We start from the raw sequence: 20,585 nt of genomic DNA, 5'->3' as shown, positions 1-20,585 counted from the left end.
TTTACACAACTTCCGTCCAGAGGATGTGTACTCCAACTAGTATTAAAATGAATTTTAGTTTTTCTTTGTGTTTAGTATTCTTAGATTCTGTGTTGGACCTTAAAGGGTTTATTTTGTTCTTGCTATGTTTTATTGGTAATTTCCTGTTAAAGTTATTCTATATCATTGTTAAAGTGTTTGTATTGTGATGTTTTACTGTGTATTATGTGACTTTTAAACTAATCTTTGTTAAAAAGTATTTTGTAAGTAACATTTGAAAGGTATTTTAGAAATGTATTAATCAAAATTGCTTTTGTTTGTTCGTTTTGAAGTTAAGCACAAAGCTACACAATGGGCTGTGCTCTGCCCATCACAGGTATCAAAACCTGGTTTCTAGCACTGTATGTCTGCAGACATACCGCTGTGCCACTGGGGGTATCAATATTGCTAATCTTGAACTTTTGCAATCTCATGCGAGGTTTAGTAATCCTAATTTTTTCTCACTACGTTGGTTATCCAAAATAGTTCATGTAGCTTTCAAATATCCTTTTTATAACACAAAAAATACATAACACCCTAGAATAGAATACCTCAAAATTACTAACTAATCTAGACATAGATTAAAAAATCACATTACTGTCTTTTATCGCTAGAACAATACAGACAATTACCTGATTTATTTAGTGTAGAATTTGGTCTTTCTGTTGGTTATAAAAATGTTCAATAGCATTGCCAAAGATAATTATAGACATTTTTTAAAAGGCATGATTTGGGTAGAGCATGTTAATATGGACTAAAAATATAGTGATATTTCAACAAAGCAAGAAAAGGTTGAATTTTTTTTAGCATGCCTTTCTAACTGGGGAAAGAAATATCTGTACTTGAGAATTCACAGCAATACCATATCATGTAGCTCAGAGAGGTGAAGATTGAGTATTTAAATATTTTCCTTTAAAATTAAAAACTTAGATAATATACAAATTTGAGCTATACACTACATTTGGATTCAAATTTTATTAAAATAGTGATAATACTGTAGTGTAATTGATTTCCAATGTAATTTTGTAAAAAACGTCATAACATGTACACTTTGACCCTCCCATATACATAGGTATCCATGCATCTTTATTAATGGGTATTTTGATGCACTTATGTATATTACTTCTTTGATAAAGAGGTCTTTTACTATTAAAGGATTTTTGATTATGTATTGCATTAATTCTTTGTTAAAGGGTTGTGACATTTTCATATGTGTTTACAGAAGTGTGAAAAGGCTATAGTAGTCCTTGACAAATGTACATGTATAGATTTTACTTATATGAAAATTAAAATTGTTGGCTTGAGGATAAGTCTGAAGTAAGGGAGAAAGGAAAAGTATGGTATATTAACATACCATGAATTTTCTACCTTCTTATATTAATATAGCATTTTTCTAAACTTACCAGTTATTCTGAGTATGCACAGTTTTCACATAACATATGTTCAATAATATTGTTTAGTTAATTTTGTTCTAGCTGGTTTTGTAATTCTATTGAGGCCACACTAGTTTTGATCATATGACACATGGCTGTAATGTATAAGAATGTAGACAGTAGTATACTTCAATGGTAGATCATGAGGTTATGCCTCTTTCCTTATGTTTGAATGAAAGTGACCTACCAAGTGATAGCACTAGTCACTCAATGTAAATCCAACATTACCTGTAAAGTAAGGAAAGCTGTATTCTAACAGTATGGTAAACCAGTTGGAGAGAATAGCTCTGATTCAGTATAAGTGATAATCTATTGTTCAATGCAAGTACATATACTAAGATTCTGGTACATTGTAATAAATATTGTGGTTATTGTAATTACTCTGGGTACGAAATAAAAACATTGGTATTCATAGACATTCATAACTACTTTGTAACAACTATCTTATTGGTTCTCCTGTTAATACATTCTTATTGCTCTTGGCATAATCAGTTTTACCTTAATATACCACAGATCTTCTAATTAAATTGATGATTATCTGTGCCTATAAAGCTAATCTTTCTAAAAGTTTAATCATTTTGGAATCTAAAATTGAATAACTTTCTCAAATCTGAATTTTTTGTAACAGTTCCTTATTAATACATTGTTTTATGTGAATAACTGTTTGGGAAATTTGTGCAAAGTTATACAAGAGCTTTCTGCACTAACTAGCCATTCTTCATTTTTTATTTTACATGGAACAGTTTCTTGCTTGCATCATAGAACAGTACATTCTTCTGTTTTAGTCTGGATACATTATTTTGGTGAAAACTATAAATGAAATGTTCCATCTGTTAACTATCATATAATGAATATGTAATTGAGTCTATATAATCAAAAAGACTTTACATATAGACTTAAAAGGTTTTTCACAGTATTTGTAGAAAATATATTTGCTTATTTTAATATTGAACAACCCCATATTTCTGTAAAAATCTGCCCAACTTGCACTTTACCCTTTGATTATTCTAATAAAACATGGAAATACATTCACCAAAACATTTCTGCAAAGGAATATTGATGAACTAATAAAGGCTGATAATTTAGTTTGGTGTATTACTCAAACAAAATATTTCGAAAAATATACTTTCAAAAAATGGTACAAATTTGTATCCCAAGTTTTATGAATAATAAGCTTTTAAAAAAGTAACAAGTATATCCTGGACAAATGATTCTTTTTTTGCTCAGAAAACTTCCTATCATAAAAAATTATCAAACTACTCATATAACTGTATTTATTTTTGAGTCTTTTTGGACAACATTTCACCGTAGTAAGCCACTGAAGTTTACTTTATAACCAGTTTTTATTAGATAATACCATTCTGAAGAGAACCTTCAAAATTAAACATTTGTGCACAGAATTATTAGAATAAAAATTATGTGAGAAAAAAAAATCCAGATTTATTTATCACAATCACTACTTATAAACTACAAGACCAGTTTAGTACAATATTCATCATCACCAGCTTTAAGGCTTTATCCAAATGAATGCTTACAGTGCAATTCATAAATTACTATGAATCATGCTATTGAACTTTCATACATAACAAATTGCTCATTAATACAAGTATGTTAATTTTTCCAATTGCAACAAAGCTAATACACATTTGATAAAAATGTTTTTGTGTCTATAATTACATAGAAAAGATCCTTGTTCTATTTATAAATAGTTGTCCAAATCCATACAACACTGATAAAACAAATTACAAATGCCCATGACTGTTTAATGTTTGTGAAAAGTATTATAGAAAATGCTAAAAAAATGTGTTCTTCAATGATATTTTGTTGTATGACATTTTAGAATCAAAAGGTGCATCTCTTATACCACACAATGAGGCTATTATAAATATTTGTAAATGGATACAACTACAAACGTCTGCAAAATTAGCACGTTTAATCAATGGAGCCCTTTTCTACTACACAGAACACCACTAACATGAAACAAAATCTCACTGTAGGAGTTCCTCTTCGTTTGGTTGATCATTGTTTGTGCTTTGATCTACATGACATCCTTCATTTACCAAATTATAGTCCTGACTATAAGAAGGGAGGTTTTTCTGAATTTTTTCAGCAGTGTTATTTTCCTGGCTTAGGTTTTTCAGGGAATAAGGACAATCTTCCTCAGAGCCCTTCATGAAAAATTGTAAATTGGCAAGAAATGTGAGATCAGAAGTGGTTTCACCATGACCAGCACAAACATTAGGTTGAGGTTCAAGCAATGACTCACTTGGATTCCAGAAAGTCTGGTCATCTCCACGAAATTCTTCTGGGGGTGGAACTGCTGTTTCCAGCATGAAATGTTCTAATGAATCTGAAATAATATAGTTCACAAGCAAAATAAAGGTAAATTATGTTTAGAATCTTATCTACACATGTATGAAATTAATATCCCCACTGTTTGGAGAGATACTATAACACTTTATTAAAAAATTTGACTAAAACTCCTTTCTATGAAACATTTGTTTTACAGTGATGTCGTTGGTCATTTTAAGTGTTTGTAATTGTGAAATTAGTATCACTGTTTGGAGAGATACTTACAAACACTTAAAATGACCAACGACATCACTGTAAAACAAATGTTTCGTAGAAAGGAGTTTTAGTCAAATGTTTTAATAAAGTGTTATAGTATCTCTCCAAACAGTGATACTAATTTCACAATTACAAACACTTAAAATGACCAACGACATCACTGTAAAACAAATGTTTCGTAGAAAGGAGTTTTAGTCAAATGTTTTAATAAAGTGTTATATTGTGAAATTAGTATCACTGTTTGGAAAGACACCTAAAACTTTATTCATAAATTTTGCCCAAATGACTTTTTAAGGAATACTTGGTTGGATATCATTTGTTATTTTCAATTGTTTGAAATAACAAAATTAATATCATCTCTGTTTGGATAAGTTAAAAGTAAACCTTTCAGTTTGCAAATCAGAGCTAAAATTCATTTTTAAGAAATATGGGACACTTTAAATGGTTTGTAGTTACACTTTACAAATAAAAATTACAATGTTCACACAGTAACTATAAATTAGATTACAAGATATGTGGAATACTGCTTACAGTGTTTTGCATATAACTTATCAGCAGTAACATTTACTAAGTTGCAAACCATTACTTTGATTTATACTGAGGGGTAGATCCAAACTCCAGTGTTAATCATGGGCAAAGAAAAACTTTTGGATTAGTTATAGGTAGCAGTATATTACTATTAACTTAATAAAAAAAATTCCCTTCAGAGAGGGATTTCAACATACTCAAAATATAGTTTTATAATAAATCTTAATGCATACATTGAAAACTTTTATCTTTTAGGATAGAATTATATCACTAATACAACATCTTACACTGGGTATCAGATAGCATTACAAAAAGTTTTCAGTACAAACATAGGGAAACTAAACTTTTTTTTGTAAAAGAGCTTTCACAAAATACTGTTGTGTAGCTATCAAGGCCAAAGTCCTTATTAAATAACAGCAGCTACGAAGAAACAAGAGAAAACTTTACCAGGAAACATATCTTCTGGATATTAAGACAACTAAAACAGGTTATAACTTTTCAACTTCTGAATACTGGAAAAATGCTTTCACCAGCCTCTGTACACACTAAGGGGATTTATTATGACTATTTCCAAATGTAATTAAATCATGTTATTTTGAAATAGAAGTTTCAATCTAATTACATCCTTCAATATGAGGAGATTTTTCTGCTGTTAAAACAAAATGGTTTTACCCAACAAACTTTCTGACTAATCTCACATGCAACTTGTAACAAAACATGTGCTGTCCTAAAATTTTCTCTTAATGTTTTTATTAAGCTTCATGTCCTGAAATATCATTCACATTTTATGTAATTTGTACTTGTATATATCAATACACCTTGTTTTAGGCTTCACTAATGATAATATAAACATGTTCTGAAATGATTAACTCATGTAAATAAAATGCCTTAATCATATCAAATGTTTTGAATATTTACTGTGCCGGGACTATGGAAATGCTTTTATAAGAGTCCCTGTACAGATATTGTTACTTCTTTAGTCATTAGGATTCCTAACTGTGAAGTTGAACCTACAATGAAGCATCAGAAATATCTTATCAAGGCTAGTGACAAATTCAGAGAAGTACTTCATGTTGCTTAGGCCTACTGTTAACTAGGGTAAGTGTAAACATGTTAGAGAATCAAGATGACCATTAAAATTTATGTTGATAAAATTGAAAGATCTGAGAAATCACAAAATCAGTGATGTTTAGTATCAACCAGATCACTCTAACCTGAAGCACTTCATCATCTAAAAAATATTCTGACAGTTGGATATTTAGGTGTTAGAAAGATTTTTAAAAACTCCATGAAAGGTTATAATGGGTTGGATGTTAAATAAAACATGGAAATATGGTGTAAAAATGTAACAAATATTATTAGAGAAAAGGTAAAAGTTATAAGAGTACAGAGTTGTAGCACCATTTAATAAAGTAGTTGCTGATTACGTAGGTGCACTATAACAGTCAAATGATTGAACTAAAATATTACAAGGTGGCCAGCATCTGGTATATTGAATCTAAAGTCAAAACGATGACAGTCAAGCTGACCAATGGGTTATATTAGGATATGGAGTAGTCATGAAACTTCACTCTGATTGAGGACACATGTTGTGAAAGAACTCTGTTGGCTGAAATATGTAAAAATTAAGATATCAAAAACCCATATTAAAAGTCTCCCACTCTTCTCAAATGGAATATTATAATGATAAAACTTCACAGTGTTGATCCAAGAAGTCATATAATTGGATAAGAGAAAAAACATTGGATCATAATTTGCCACATCTAGTTGATGAGCAAAAGAGCCATAATAACTGAAGCTACAGGCTACATTCCAACATTCTAATGTATATCTTATGACTGAAGATTCAACTGGAGCTCCTTTATGGTTGCCTTAGAGGTGCATGTAAGTCTGAGTAAACCTAAATCAATTATATCACTCATTTGAGGGTACCAGTGGCACTATACCTGAGTTTCATTGTAAAAAGATAATGGTAACCAATGAAAAATTAAATTAAAAGATGATATGATGGCAATGCTTACATGTCTGGGTAATTATAAAGCTCAAAATTTATATCTTCAAAATTAAAGCAATGCTGGGGTGGCACATTATGCAGTGGTAAAAGGGAACAGCATGTACTCTGCTGGATTTCAATGTGCAGACATGGCAAAAGGTCATTCACTGTATATGGTTTCAGAAATGTCGAGAACATGGTCTTTATAGTCTTCTCTGCAAATGGCCAAACAAAATTAGATTTATTTAAAAAAAAAAGAAGGAAGAATTGACTCTGGATATGAACCTGAACAACAAGCCAGATTCAGGTACTCTGTAACTTCAACATAAAGAAAAGAAATGCACCAAACCTTTCAGTATAGAAACAGACTTCAAGGCATTATAAATGGAGCTGACAGCAGCCTTCATACTCATGATGAACTAACAAATAAAAATAGAGATATCCAATGCATCATCATGGACTTGCATACATTTGGTTCATGAACAAAATAAAGAAGTATTTTAAAATCATTCAAGGGAGTTTCACAGTTTAAGAATGTGCCAGAGTTATGAAGTACTAGTCTTTATTATTATTTTGGAAATTGTTTCTTGTGACAAGTAAAAAACAAATGTATATTGTATTGCTTTTTTTTAAAACAAATATTTGTTGAACATTCTTTTTTATTATGTGTTACAAGTTTGGTTGATAGGTTTATTAAATACCAGTAAAAATAGTACTAATCAAATTGAAAATGTTACAGAATATCTCCATAAAATATTATAACTACAAAGTGAGCATAAGTTATATTTCAAGACAAATTTACACAAGTATCTTTATCAAAAAGTAAGTCAGCAAATAGTTGGTGTTTTAGTGCTCAGGTGTTATTTAAACTTACAGTGGGAAGCTACTTCTTACATTCAGTTATCTGGTAATAGGATTGATAATGAGTATGACCCAAGAAAATCATTTACACCTGAGAAAACAAACAGGAAAACAACGCATAGTCAGAAATGTCATTACTTTTAGATGAATAAGTCGTTTAATTTCTAAAGTAGTCGTTCTGTTAATATTGTGGAACTTGAAAAAAGTTGTAACAATGCAATTTTTGAAATATCTCCAGTAGGTCATCAACAATAAAAATAGAAAAAGAAAGCTGAGAGACCAGTATATAATGGAATGATATATCTAAGGAATTTTCAAAATATTCTTAAATGTCTCTTTTGTAAGTTCAATATTCATTTTAATTTCAAAATGAATAACTAACTGTGAAATGCTGCATTTTAATTGTAATATAAGCTCTCCATTCTCAGTAACTCTATAGAAATCATGACTTCATCAGGATTTATTATGAACACTATAAGTAAAATTTAATGAATTTTGTTCTGTAGTTTTGCAATTTTTAAAAATTAAACTGAATTATCTTTTATATGAAATTCACACAGAAACACATTTTCAATAAACCCATCACCCATATTTTAATTCATTATTACATGATGCCAATATTTCCTGTTAACTTTTCACTAATTATCTAAAAGATTATGTCCTTACATATTTTTTCATTTATCTCTTTCCACTTCAAAGAGAATTTTATAACAGCACTATCAGTACTCATGACACAAATTTGGAAGCTATTTTCTTTATTGTTCATTAGCCTCATAACCAGTTGAACATAAAGAAAAGATGAAACTGGGTTGCTAACACTCCTAGAAGCTGTCATATGTATGACTTGAGAACACATTCCATTATCCAAAAGTACTTATGTTTAGTGAAATAAAGTTTGAGACTGATAAAAAATGTTTTTATTTACATTTTAATATTCACTAGATAATATGAGGACTCAAGTGTCATAAGAATTGAAACACAACAGTCACAAAAGTTCAACATGTATTCAAAATTTATGTTATGAGTAATGAGACACAACATTCATGAATAATTGAACAAGTATTAAATATTTATGTCACAAGTAGTGAAAAACAAGAGCCATTAATAGTTGAGCATGTACTCAAATTCTGTCCTGAATAATGAAATACTACAGCCATAAATAGTTGAACATGTACTTGAAATTTGTGTAACAAGTAATGAAAGACAACAGGGATGAACAGTTGAACATGTATTCAAAATGTACGTTGGGCATTTTAATGCACGAGCCATGAATAGTTGAATATTTATTCAAAGTTTATGAGTGCTAAAACAAAAAGCCATGAACAGTTGAACATGTATTCAAAATTTATGTAATAAGTACTGAAACACTAGTCATGAATAGTTGAACATGTACTCAAACTTTGTGTGACAAGTAATGAAAGACAACAACAAAGAATAGTTGATCATGTATTCAGAATTTTGTGTCATGAGTAATGAATCACAACAGTGATGAACAGTTGAACATGTATTCAAAATGTATGTTATGTACATTGAAATGCGAGTTTGTTTGTTTGAAGTTAAGATTACACAATGGGCTATCTGTGCTCTGCCCACCATGGGCATCAAAACCCAGTTTCTAGCATTGTAAGTCCTCAGACATACAGCTATGCCACTGGGGGCATGAAATGTGAGAAGTATAAATAGTTGAACACTTATTCAAAACCTGTGATATGAAAAATAAACAGAAACTTTTGGAAGCTCTCAAAGGCAATAATATTTGACCTTGGATTGTTTAGGTTTATAGTACACATCATACAAACATAGAACTGATTATTTATTGTTAGGTTCTTCTAATCTTTTTGTGATGAGGTATTTCCTCTCTCTCATCCCCCTCAATTGGCATACCTGCATGTATCCTATGTTAACTAATAAACTACTAAGTTAATATTAAATAGTAATAAAGAACTACATTAGAAGTCAATTAAACTACATCTTTTATGAAATATGAAACATGCATATGCAAGGAAAACCTTTACCATGAAAAGCTGAGAACTAGTTTATGACATGTCAATTATCATCAGCTTACTACTAGTATATCAGTACAGAGAATTCTACATAACTGAGTTTTAGACATGTTTGCACCAAGATGTTTATTGCTTATGCATTCATTTCCAGCACATAGAAAAGGTAATATTAATTAATGCATTTCATACTGTAATTCATAAAATTGTTAGGTAAAAGAAAGATGTGAACTACAAAGACTGCATCACTGCTAGCACCTTTTACAAAAGTAAGTAATTACACCAACTAAAGTCCCAAATTTACTAACATATAAAACTTCATTAATTTGAATTAACTTATACTGACTAAGCAAGGTTAATTTTGTTTTAATGTTGCTTTCAGCTCAGTTAATATAAAACAGTATGTTTAATGTTAAAATTGAGGATGGAAAAATGATTGTTGGATCACACCATTTCAAAAATTAAACTATTAATTGTCATGAGTGTTTGATCAAATCAAGCCATATAAAAGCATCAGAACTAAAAATTAACAAAGTAATGAATATAGCTAATATTAATTTACATTCATACTGATTAGTAGAAACAGATTCATAAGTTGGGTACAATTGCTTTTAGCACAATTTTGGGTGTAAGGTGGATAAACAGATATGTAAAAACAAAAACAAACTTCTCCAACTAAAAACATAAAATTCCACTGGGTCAAAATCCCTAGACTGGTTAATAGAAAGCTAATCCAGCTCAAACTGGCCATAGTGTAATATTTAGTGCCTAATCTGAACTTCAAGGTTTCATGATATTTACAAAATTGCTGAGTGAAGATAGTGTAAGTCCTAAACATTGTTATGAAGCCTTGAACCCTCTAACTATTTAAAATAATGCTAAATTTGATTGTGTGTGTATATAACCCTTTAAGTTGAAGTAAAGCATTTATATTTTCTTTCTTTCAATGCAAAACAAACATAATTATTTTTCCATTAGTGATTCTAGTTGACCTACATGGGAAAAGTAAATCCAATGTTTACTCATTCTCCATCTTTGTGATCTAGGGTATATTACTTGATCTTGGACTTCCTGGTATAGTACCTCCCTCTAAAATTGACAACATCCTCTTCCAACATCTTTCAAGAGTTACTTATGTGGTTTAGTCTAGACTTAACTCCACCTATCTCTTCCAACTTTTAGGCTTACAAGATAAATGAAGTGAAAATTGATGATATCTTACAACAGGACTTGATTATAATTTCACAATCAATTATAGGAAAACTGGTTGCTTAAATTGTGAAATTTCAATGACAATGACTATGCCTACATGTGAAAGATAGTACTTGAAAAGTTACAGTAAAACTAGCTATAAAGTGTTGATAGTTTTGGTTTTGTATTGCTGGTTTTCAGGTTGATGACACAGTTTTTTAAAAAAACAAAATACTTACCACTCATGTTCCTGTTTAAAGTGTTTTCACTAAACATTTGAATGCATTCTTTGCCTCCACCAATCACATGAAATAAAAGTTACAACTGAATGCAGAACTCTTGTTATAAGATCATGCTCAAACTTAGTTTTGTGGTACTTACATATTTGGCCTTCTAATAAAATTGTTTCTTAATATTAGTTACAGACTGAGAGAACCATGAAAATCTTTATCAGTACTTAGATAAGTTTATTGTGTTTCAATCAAGTAAAGTTAAGGCAAGTTTAAAATCTATTTTTAATGAAGAATAATGATGATTTGGATGGATGTTTTTTTCAACTTTCTAAACATTTGTACTAAGATGAAACTTATAGTATGAAGAACAGTCAGAAATCCTCAGGAAGTCCTCTACAGGCAAATGAAATCACTTATTGACAAGTAAGAAGAATACAAATCAAATAAGGACAAACTTAATCCTTACCTTGCCAAAATAGTTCTCAGAAAGTAGAGTTATCAAGTAAAATTCACTAATGACATAGTCACTTTTGAGAAACTTAATTTTGCTATGTGCCAATAATTTCTCTATTAATATACAAAAAAGGTTAACCTGATATGGATTAGACAAAAAAAAAGTATGAAGTTGGTTATCATATTTAACAAGTTTTAAAAAAACATATTATACACTGTTGCTGAGGCAAAATTTTTGTGTGTCTAAAATGGAAATAATTTCAACTTCTTGTTTGGCTGAAGTTCATAGCCCAGTCTCAAGAAATTTCAAAAGCCACATCTAAAAAGATACAGAATAAAGGTATAACATGATCTCTTTCTTAGTAAATGACTTAAGTTATTTTATATCAAATTTCAATGGTTGAAAAAATGTGTTAAAATATTTCCAGCTAAGATCAGAGGCTGCATGATGAATGTAATCTATACATCTAGCTGACAATTTTCAAAATATTTCCAGCTAAGATCAGAGGCTGCATGATGAATGTAATCTATACATCTAGCTGACAATTTTCAAAATATTTCCAGCTAAGATCAGAGGCTGTCATAATTACTACTTTATCCTGATGAATGTAATCTATACATTTAGCTGATAATTTTCAAAATATTTTCAAATGGACTAATTCAATATATTTTTTTCAAATCTATATAAATATAAGCAATGGAACCCACCAGACGAAGTAACCTGCTGGTTATCACAAGACTTTGGATCTTCAAAAACTTCTTTTTCTGTTGATTCATGTGGTTCTTTCTCTTGATTCTCAGATACACTGATAGTAGTAGTAGTATTAGTAGTAGCACAAGCAGAAATGGTATTAGAAATAACGGCATTATGTTTAACTGGGGTAGCGTTGTTCATATCATTTTGGTAAGTATCCTCAGTCACTCTATACAATTAGAAAGACAGGATGTTTATGTTAATAAAAACTGCATTACAAAGTTAGTGAAGAGCAGTATTGTTATTAGTATTTACTCAGATAACAATAATGTAAGAAAGTATAAAAGGATCTAAGTAAGATATAAGTGAGTAACAACTTACAGTAAGACAACTGACAAACTAAAGGAAAATAAGTAAAAATAATGAGGTTCTACGAATGATATATGTATATGAAATAATAACAGAGGAAATATATGAATAAAAAATATGTAATATTAATATTGCTGTATGTCAAACACACACCAAAAGCGTAAATAACATTTCTTCTTGAAACTGTATTTTACATGACATGTACAATAAAATACACAGACTGAGGCTGTATGAGCCATGCAAAAAGTTTTTATTGTCTGCTGCATGACATGGTTTGACATTTAATGGTTTACATGCAAGATAATAAATTTTTAGACAATTATGCTTTAACGATAGGGGTAGTATGGCTAAGTAGCTTCATGCTTTGGACACATAGTCAGATGGTTGCAAGTTTGAGGCTGGACTGTGTTATGCTATTACAGCCTTGAGCAAGACACTCTACCCCACTTGTTCCATTCTATCCAGCTGTATGAGGGGTATGTATCTGTAAGCTGCAATGGAATGGGTCATGTTTTCCTGTTTTGTTAATTTAGACATAATGCCCAAAGTCTGATATATGTTCTAAAGACTAGGTTTTGTCTAAGATCTTTATTATTTAAAGAAATAATCTTTCTTGTAAATTTATAAACAAACATTTCAGTTTTACTTCCCAAATGTATGTATCTCATTGTATATCTGGTATAGATTTGATTTATCCTCTTCAAATGATTATTACACCTGAACTTAATACTTAAACCTAAATTCTCTTGTTTCCTAGTGTGTGTCAACCATTCTGTTGTTAGCTCCACCTACTAAAGTTTACACAATTACAACATATTTCTTCTGTCTTTCACTTTACACTGGAAAAGAAGACAAGGCTTCTCCAAAAGCTAGGACCATTTCTTCTTTTTAATTATTTGCTGTTTTTCATTCTTTAAAGTTTTTTGTATTTGTTTTTACCTTTAAATGTTTTCACTTTATTTGTCCTGAATATACCAGCTTCTTGGTTTAATTTTCTTGTTTTTTCCCATGAGTAAGTCTTTTTTTGCATCATTACAGAATTTCTCTAGATCCTCAGTACAAATTATGAAGAGCATGTGATATAGAAAAATGACCTTATTTTATAACTACACTTGCATCATGGAGATGAAAAGAAACAAATCATCTAAGCTTCATTAATCTTAAAATGCAAATTAAATTAAGTGTCAACTAAAGAGGGTTGAGTTTGTTACATTAAAATGATTTAGAATAGGCAACTCAGCAACTTTTGTGAAAACCATAGCTGATATAAAATTGTGGTGGAAAAGTGTGTAGTGTGATGTCACAGCAAACTGATTGCTTTTGGGAAAGTATGTAACAGTTCATTCTAAAGCAAACTATTTAGCATTTAGATAAAAAAAAATATGTTCTGATCAGGAATTTGGAATTTTCAATCTGAGATATCCCTTGTGCTTAATTTCATTGGAAAAACAAACGAATATGAATCAAACTGGGAAAAAGATCATCCAGAAATAGACCCGAAACAAGTCGTATCCCAGCCATGGTAAGCAACATATGGCATCTTGTAAAAGGTGATAATCCAAGAAAACAGAGGTCAATGTGGCAACAGTATGCAACATAATGAAGAAGTATCAGCATCTATAAAAGAGACACCAGTTATGTGTACATAAGTAACTTCCATGACACATTGAAGAAAGGAAAACCAACTGTAGAAAATCATATGAAAAAGGGAAAAATGGAAGTATGTGGTGATAAACAAGTGTATGTGTACCTTGAAAACTAACATATATTTTGCAATTTTTTACTGGTCAATGAGTGAAAGCAATTTTACAAAAGTGATACATGGCATGATGTGAAAGTTTTTTTAAGTGATTTATGATTATTGCTGAATACTGTGCCATGGGCAAATACAGGAACAGGGAAGTGGATAAAAAGATCAAAGTGTAGTTTGCTTGATATCAGGTCAATGTTCTGGGCCATTTGTAAGATACGGAAATATTCTGGACATGACATGTTTATGATGGAGCTGTGTGTAATGAACGTATGCTGAATGGCTACTATCAAGATGTATGGTTGTCAGATAATTGACAGGACTTGTGGACAAGGTGAGGCTTTGTTTGTTTGTAATTAAGCACAAAGCTACACAAAGGGCTAACTGTACTCTGCCCACCACGGGTATTGAAACCCGGTTTCTAGTGAGGCTCCAGTCATTTTAACATAATGTACTTCTTTATGTAATTCTTGCCTTGTCAAATGAGGAATGAAATGAAACTCAAAAAAATTAAGCTACATTATAACAATGTTAAAGGAGATGAAACTGAGATTTCTTTTAGAAATTTATTAGCTATGGCCATTATTATTTTATATAAAATATATGCCAAAAGTGACACATACCATTTTCTCTAAGATTGAATAGTTTAACTTTTAAGAAAGCAATGAACAGAAAGAAAGTTAACATTTTCTAACACTAAAAATGTATTTCTGATAGGTACTTACCTCCTTTCACCCATAGCTCCCTTGACCTTCATTTGCCCTCTAGGCATTGGTAAATGTTTTTATAAAAGCTCACCAATATATTGTTTGAGTCATTACAGCAACATGTGCTGATCGTGTGACTACCCTCCACCAATCCCATTGCACCCTCTACACTAGTGCAGGTAGCTCCCTCTACCCTTGCAGCACAATCCTCACTTTCGAGAATTGGTATATACAAGGCCAAAAACATCGGCAAATCAGAGTGGAGGAAGGGTGTGAAGAGGTAAGTACCTATCGGAAATACATTTTCAGTGTTAGAAGATGTTAACTTCCAAAACACTACTACCTCTGCTTTCCCATAGTTAGAATCCCACATTGGATAGGTGGAGGGGTCAGTGAAGGCATAAAAACAAATAATCAAGCTGAGAGCGACTGCTATGAAAAAAGCAAGTGTGCCACAATTAAAATATGAGGCACAACTGTGGGTTATAGCACTACTTCTGGACCAGGTATGCTCTTCACCTAGTAAAGAAGAAGATAAGACATGTAGGGCAGAAATGAATAGAATACATGGCTAAGGCAAGTGGATTATGTATGAATAGGTGAAGTACAGTCTGTTCAAGCAGAAAACAGCCAGGGAAAGCACCTTAGATTGATATTGAGATAGCTAACTGAGGTCCTCTCAGGAAAAAACATCCAGGAGAAGCCCCTTAGTATATATTGGATTATGTCAAGTGTGGTCCATCTGTGCAGAAAACATCCAGTGGAAGTGCTTTGTATATTTCATGCCATGTGGCGTGTACAATATTCAGCATAATGATGATAGATAAAAACAACAAGTGCAGTTCACCTGGGCAAAAACATCCTGGAGAAGCACCTTGGATTGATATCAAGATAGCCGAAAGACCTCCTCCCAGGCAAAAATATCTGGGGGAAGCCCTTTGGTATACATTGGATCATGTCAAGTGCAGTCCATCTGGGTAGAAAACATCCAGTGGAAGCACCTTGTATAATAGATTTCATGCCATATGGTGTGTATAATATGCAGCATAACGACGATAGCCCTCTTCTCATTTAGTGAGTACATATGGCTATGAGATTGTGTTATTGTACAAAACCCATTTGTGAGGAAACTTCCATGGCCCACCACTACAGCGACTGGGAACTGGAAGTGGCAAGAACCACTGTGCTCCATTAGAAGAAAGAGGGGGGGAGACATTGGGGAGTCTGGAGAAACAACCCACTGGAGACAGTGCAATGGGTGTCTGCATTTCCATACTTTGAAAAGCAGAAAGACTGGGATTGTAAGAATCACGGGTGAGTAAGGATGAGCAAAAATTCCTATCTGCTTTACTCATGAAGTCCATAAGTGATGGACCTCAGGATATATATATACATTGAGAAAAAAGTGAGCATTGGAGAAGTATACAGATATAGTGCTAAGATATAAAAGTCAGCATACCTGACCAGGCAACACCCAGAACGATAAAAGAGAGAAAAAAAAAAAGACAACTTACTCCAGCCACATGTGAACAGACATGTGTAGAACTGCCACAGGAGGAAGACAATATCTGCCTGAGGAAGATACAGTGAAGACTGCATGCCAGGAGGACTGAGGTCATAAGAGAAATAAATATCTTACAAGGAACAAATTACAATGGGTTCAAAGGTAGAACTGGACAGTATAGGAAGAACAACATGGAGATCCCAATCCAGCAGAACAAAGAAAACATGTTGGATGGACCAGATGAAAGAAATGGAACAACCCAAGGAAGAAAAAATTTCTGGAAGTGGGAGAAAGGATGGAATTTGACAGGGCAGCTCTAGAAACAGCAACAGGTCAAGCAGACAAACCCTGAACAAACAACCAGATCAAGAACTGGGACAGATGAGGAACAGAAGTACAGGAGGGACAAAAACTGTGGAAAAAAGACCAAAGACTGAAGCAAGACTTATGCCTCCAGTACACAGACAAAGATGAAGGGCAAAAGGTATAGGCAATGAAAGATGTGACATGAGGGGTGAGTACCTGAGCTGAGGCACAAGACCAGACAAAAGACACACAGAAAGACAGAGTATGGTGATGTTGGGATGAAAAACAACAGATCGTGGTGGACATAGGATTGAACAGGACAGTGAAAGGGGCAGGGTCTGTTGCTCCATGAAGGGCCACAACAGAGGGAACTATGTCAGAGCCAGCCAATCCAGAGCAATGAACAACACAAGAAGGAGTGGTCTAGAAAAGGAAAAGACTCAGAAGAGGATAAGTCCAAGTGGAGGGTATGCATATAGGGGCAAGCCCCTGAGCCAAGGCACGTGACCAGACAAAAGTCACTCTGAAAGAAGAAGTGTGGAGACGTTTGGTTGGAAAAAAATATCAGATCGCAGATGATTGAGGAGGAGACAGGACAGAGATAAGGATAAGGACTGTTGCTGCAGTAAGGGCCAGAGCTGAGGGAACCACATCTAAGTGGCCAATACAGAAGAACCTGAAGATGAGTCAAGTTTGAAGGTAGGCATATAGGTGAAGACCCCTCCAATCTTGACCGAAAGCATCCATCTCCACAGCTGAAGAGTGAGGAACTGAAGATAAAAAGGAAGAAAGTGTGGTATACCAGAGAATGGGAAACATAAAAATACACAGTGTTCCCCATTGAGAATCACACCCAGTAGAAAACGTGAGAATGAAAAGACCACACTGTGGAGAACCTAGTGGGGACATGAAAAGAGTTTGGCCACAAGAACCAGAACTCGGGAACATGACCCACCAAAACATTCACATCAAGGTCATTGGCTCAGTACACAAAATCCAGAGTCTGACCAGACAGAGATCTGAACATGTTTCTCCATTTCTTGGTTATAAAGCTGATGATAGTGGAATTGCAGAAAGAACCAAAACCATTCACCCCTGCAGGAAAAGATACAGAGCCCAATAAATTGCCAAGGTACCAGGATGTGGATAAGGAGAGTAGCCTCCTTGGCTGACCACTGACCCCAAAACACAGAGGAATCAAAGAAAATGGGATGGTGAAAGGGATCGTGAGGGAAGTTCCACTGGACAAGAAGAATCCAGTGAAGGGAATGTATGCTGTCTAACCCAAGAGAATGAGTACTTCCAAGGAAGACCATATCCAAAAAGAGAGAGATCTTCACGGATATAGAGAGAGAAGAAGAAGGGACGGCAAATATGATTGTCCTCTCAATATCCTGGAGCCAAAGTGGAGTAGGGTGAGCTCTATCAAAAAAGGAAGTGAAAAGAACCCCTAAATGAATAAAATACTGTGAGAGGGTAGTAAAGGACTTCTCCAACCAGAAAAGAAACCTACCTGAGAAGCTTCTCAAGGAAGGAAGCAGGTGTGAGTGACTGACCAAGCACAGGAAGAGGCAAGCAGAAGCCTGTCATCCATGAAATGCGAGTCTGAGGACTCAACCAGTGAAGATGACGTGCAAAAGAGCATACAATTTCACAAAACACATACAGAGCTGAAGAAATACAGTCTGAGAGCACTCAGAACAGAAAGGCAAATCTCACCCAGAGAAACCAAAGAAACGAACATGACACTGTGGTATAAAAAACCACCAAAGTGAGAGGTTGGACTCCATAGCAAAGCGAGGTGACTGTAGATAAGTATACAGCCAGGACAGATCAAGAAAGGGACTTTAAACTCCCATATATAGGGAGACAAAGAAGGATGGGAGTAAACTCCTGGTTGAGTGGGCTCCATATGCTAGATAGCTCCATTATGTAGTAGGACATGAACAGACTGAGCAAGATGACCGGAGAAGATACGATCCTAAGGAGGAGGGGAGGAGATCTGGGGAGTAGAGGGGGAGCAAAATGTAAGTCAGAAACCCTCAAAGAGAACCTGTAAAAAGAACATAACTGTTGTGAACTGTAGTCAAAAAGACACAAACTAAAGAAGTTGAAGAAAGTACACAGAACTAATGAACTAACAAAAACTTTGAAACGTGTAGTCTACAAAAAGCTTAAAAGCAACACATCTCCAAAACTAAAAAAATGACCTAAAACATAAAACAGTAAGCAACATCTAAAGTACAAAACCACTAATGGGACTGATAAGATAAACGACCCTTCAACATAAAATGTATAAGTTGATTCAAAGAAACTACAAGACAAAGGACACGAAAAAAAAACTGACCCCAGTTAACAAAAACGAAAGTGTATGCTTCATCGGCAGTCATCGTGAAACCTTAGACTGAGGCCTAGTGTTATAACCACTGTCTACTTATGGCAGGGAATTTATCAACTACCATAAGAAACCCGAATTCATATTTTAAAAGTAGAATTTTAGGAAACAGAAACATCTACAAAACAAATGAGTAAAACTTGAACTCGAAATTGATATTAATTGGTGATCAAGCACAATCAAAAATTGTGCAGTCACATGGAGAACATAAAACACACGTCTATATATGAGTATGCCAATTGAGAAAGTAAAGATTGCGCCATAAAGGTAGAGGGAGCTATCTGCACTAGTATAGAGGGTGCAATGGGATTATCGGAGGGTGGTCACATGATCAGCACATGTTGCTGCAATGATGCAAAAAATATAGTAATGTTTTTTGTATAAAAAAACATAAAAAAAAAGCTAGAGGGCAAATGAAGGTCGAGATAGCTATGGGGAAGAGGAGGTAGTACCGTTTCGGAAAACATGCAATACATTATGACAGCAATTCTAAACATTTAGTAACCATAGGACCCCTTTTAATTTACCTATCGACATAAAAAAAAATAATAATTCTGTGAACACGAAAAGCTGTATTCCAAAATTAAATGTTTTAGTTCATATAAATTTAATTTTATGAAAAATACTTTTATTCTATAATCATTTTTTCAAATATTTTAATGAAATTTTGAAATTACTCACAAACCAACAGGGGTGCATAGGTCCCAGTTTGAGAAACCTGCAATATGAACTGGTAATTTTATTATTAAAAAATATCTTGTGCAGTGACTATATGATCCTATTCATAATTTTACACTGAAACTTTTGTATTCACCCACTGACGCAAGGATACTTGATGCTTGTTACTTGATTTGTCATAGAAAATTAACATTATATAAATATTTAAAAATTTCAAAAATAATGCAAAATGAGATGCTTGCCTTTATCATGCATATTTTAATCCTTAAATAATGAATGGAGTTCATTTAGGGCACATAAACTTTTTAAACACATTTTTCTAAACTAGTTATACACTCAATTTCTTGTAGGTCTATCACCTTACAGATTCCCTTGATACAAGTTACGTTAAAAATGCATGAAAATAAAAACACCATCTATATTGCAAGTAATCACATTCATTGCTGTATTTGACACAGAAAATAAGGGATTTCACTCAACTGTTTTGGTCAATTGTTTAGTGTTGTAACAGAAAAAATATAAAATTACTTAAAATGATGTAATAATTGGACCCCAACAGTAATTAATGGTATTTAAACAAGTCAGTAATTTGAAAGTTAACTGGAAGTAATATTTAATAATATGATTTTCTATGTTTATATGTATTTAAAAAGTAGCTAGAGAATTTTCTTTCATAGTGAAAACACAAATTAAACAAGAAATAAAAGTCAAAGTAAATATTTAGCAGACTTAACAATTATGAACAAACAAACAAAAAGAACAGACTAAAGGGTTAATAATGGCTGGAGACTGCTTGAATGGGTAATGAAGAAAAACTTTAATATAATTTTAACATAACAGCAAATGTACAACGTTTCGACGTTTCAGGTACCTGATAATGACAAAACCTTGTCGAAACGTTGTA

General features: G+C 32.8%; 1 protein-coding gene across 4 annotated transcripts in view; it reads right to left on the bottom strand.

Moving 5' to 3' along the window:
• Window positions 1-2,866: 2,866 nt before the first annotated feature.
• LOC106461355 (ankyrin repeat and IBR domain-containing protein 1-like) overlaps window positions 2,867-20,585 on the bottom strand; it is a 268,562-nt gene continuing 250,843 nt past the window's right edge. For 3 of the 4 annotated variants that reach the window (XM_022388283.1, XM_022388284.1, XM_022388286.1), the window contains 2 exons: window positions 11,987-12,201; window positions 2,867-3,801 (listed from right to left, as the gene is read on the bottom strand). In XM_022388283.1, coding sequence (XP_022243991.1) covers window positions 3,440-3,801; window positions 11,987-12,201 — 577 coding nt within the window. In that variant the 3' untranslated portion in view covers window positions 2,867-3,439. Of the gene's footprint in view, window positions 3,802-11,469; window positions 11,598-11,986; window positions 12,202-20,585 lie in introns of those variants that run through there. The other variant, XM_022388285.1, reaches the window with a different exon arrangement.

The sequence above is a fragment of the Limulus polyphemus genome, unplaced genomic scaffold, assembly GCF_000517525.1.
Source record: "Limulus polyphemus unplaced genomic scaffold, Limulus_polyphemus-2.1.2 Scaffold942, whole genome shotgun sequence".
NCBI lineage: Eukaryota > Metazoa > Arthropoda > Merostomata > Xiphosura > Limulidae > Limulus > Limulus polyphemus.
This window is presented reverse-complemented; position numbering and strand designations above follow the sequence as displayed.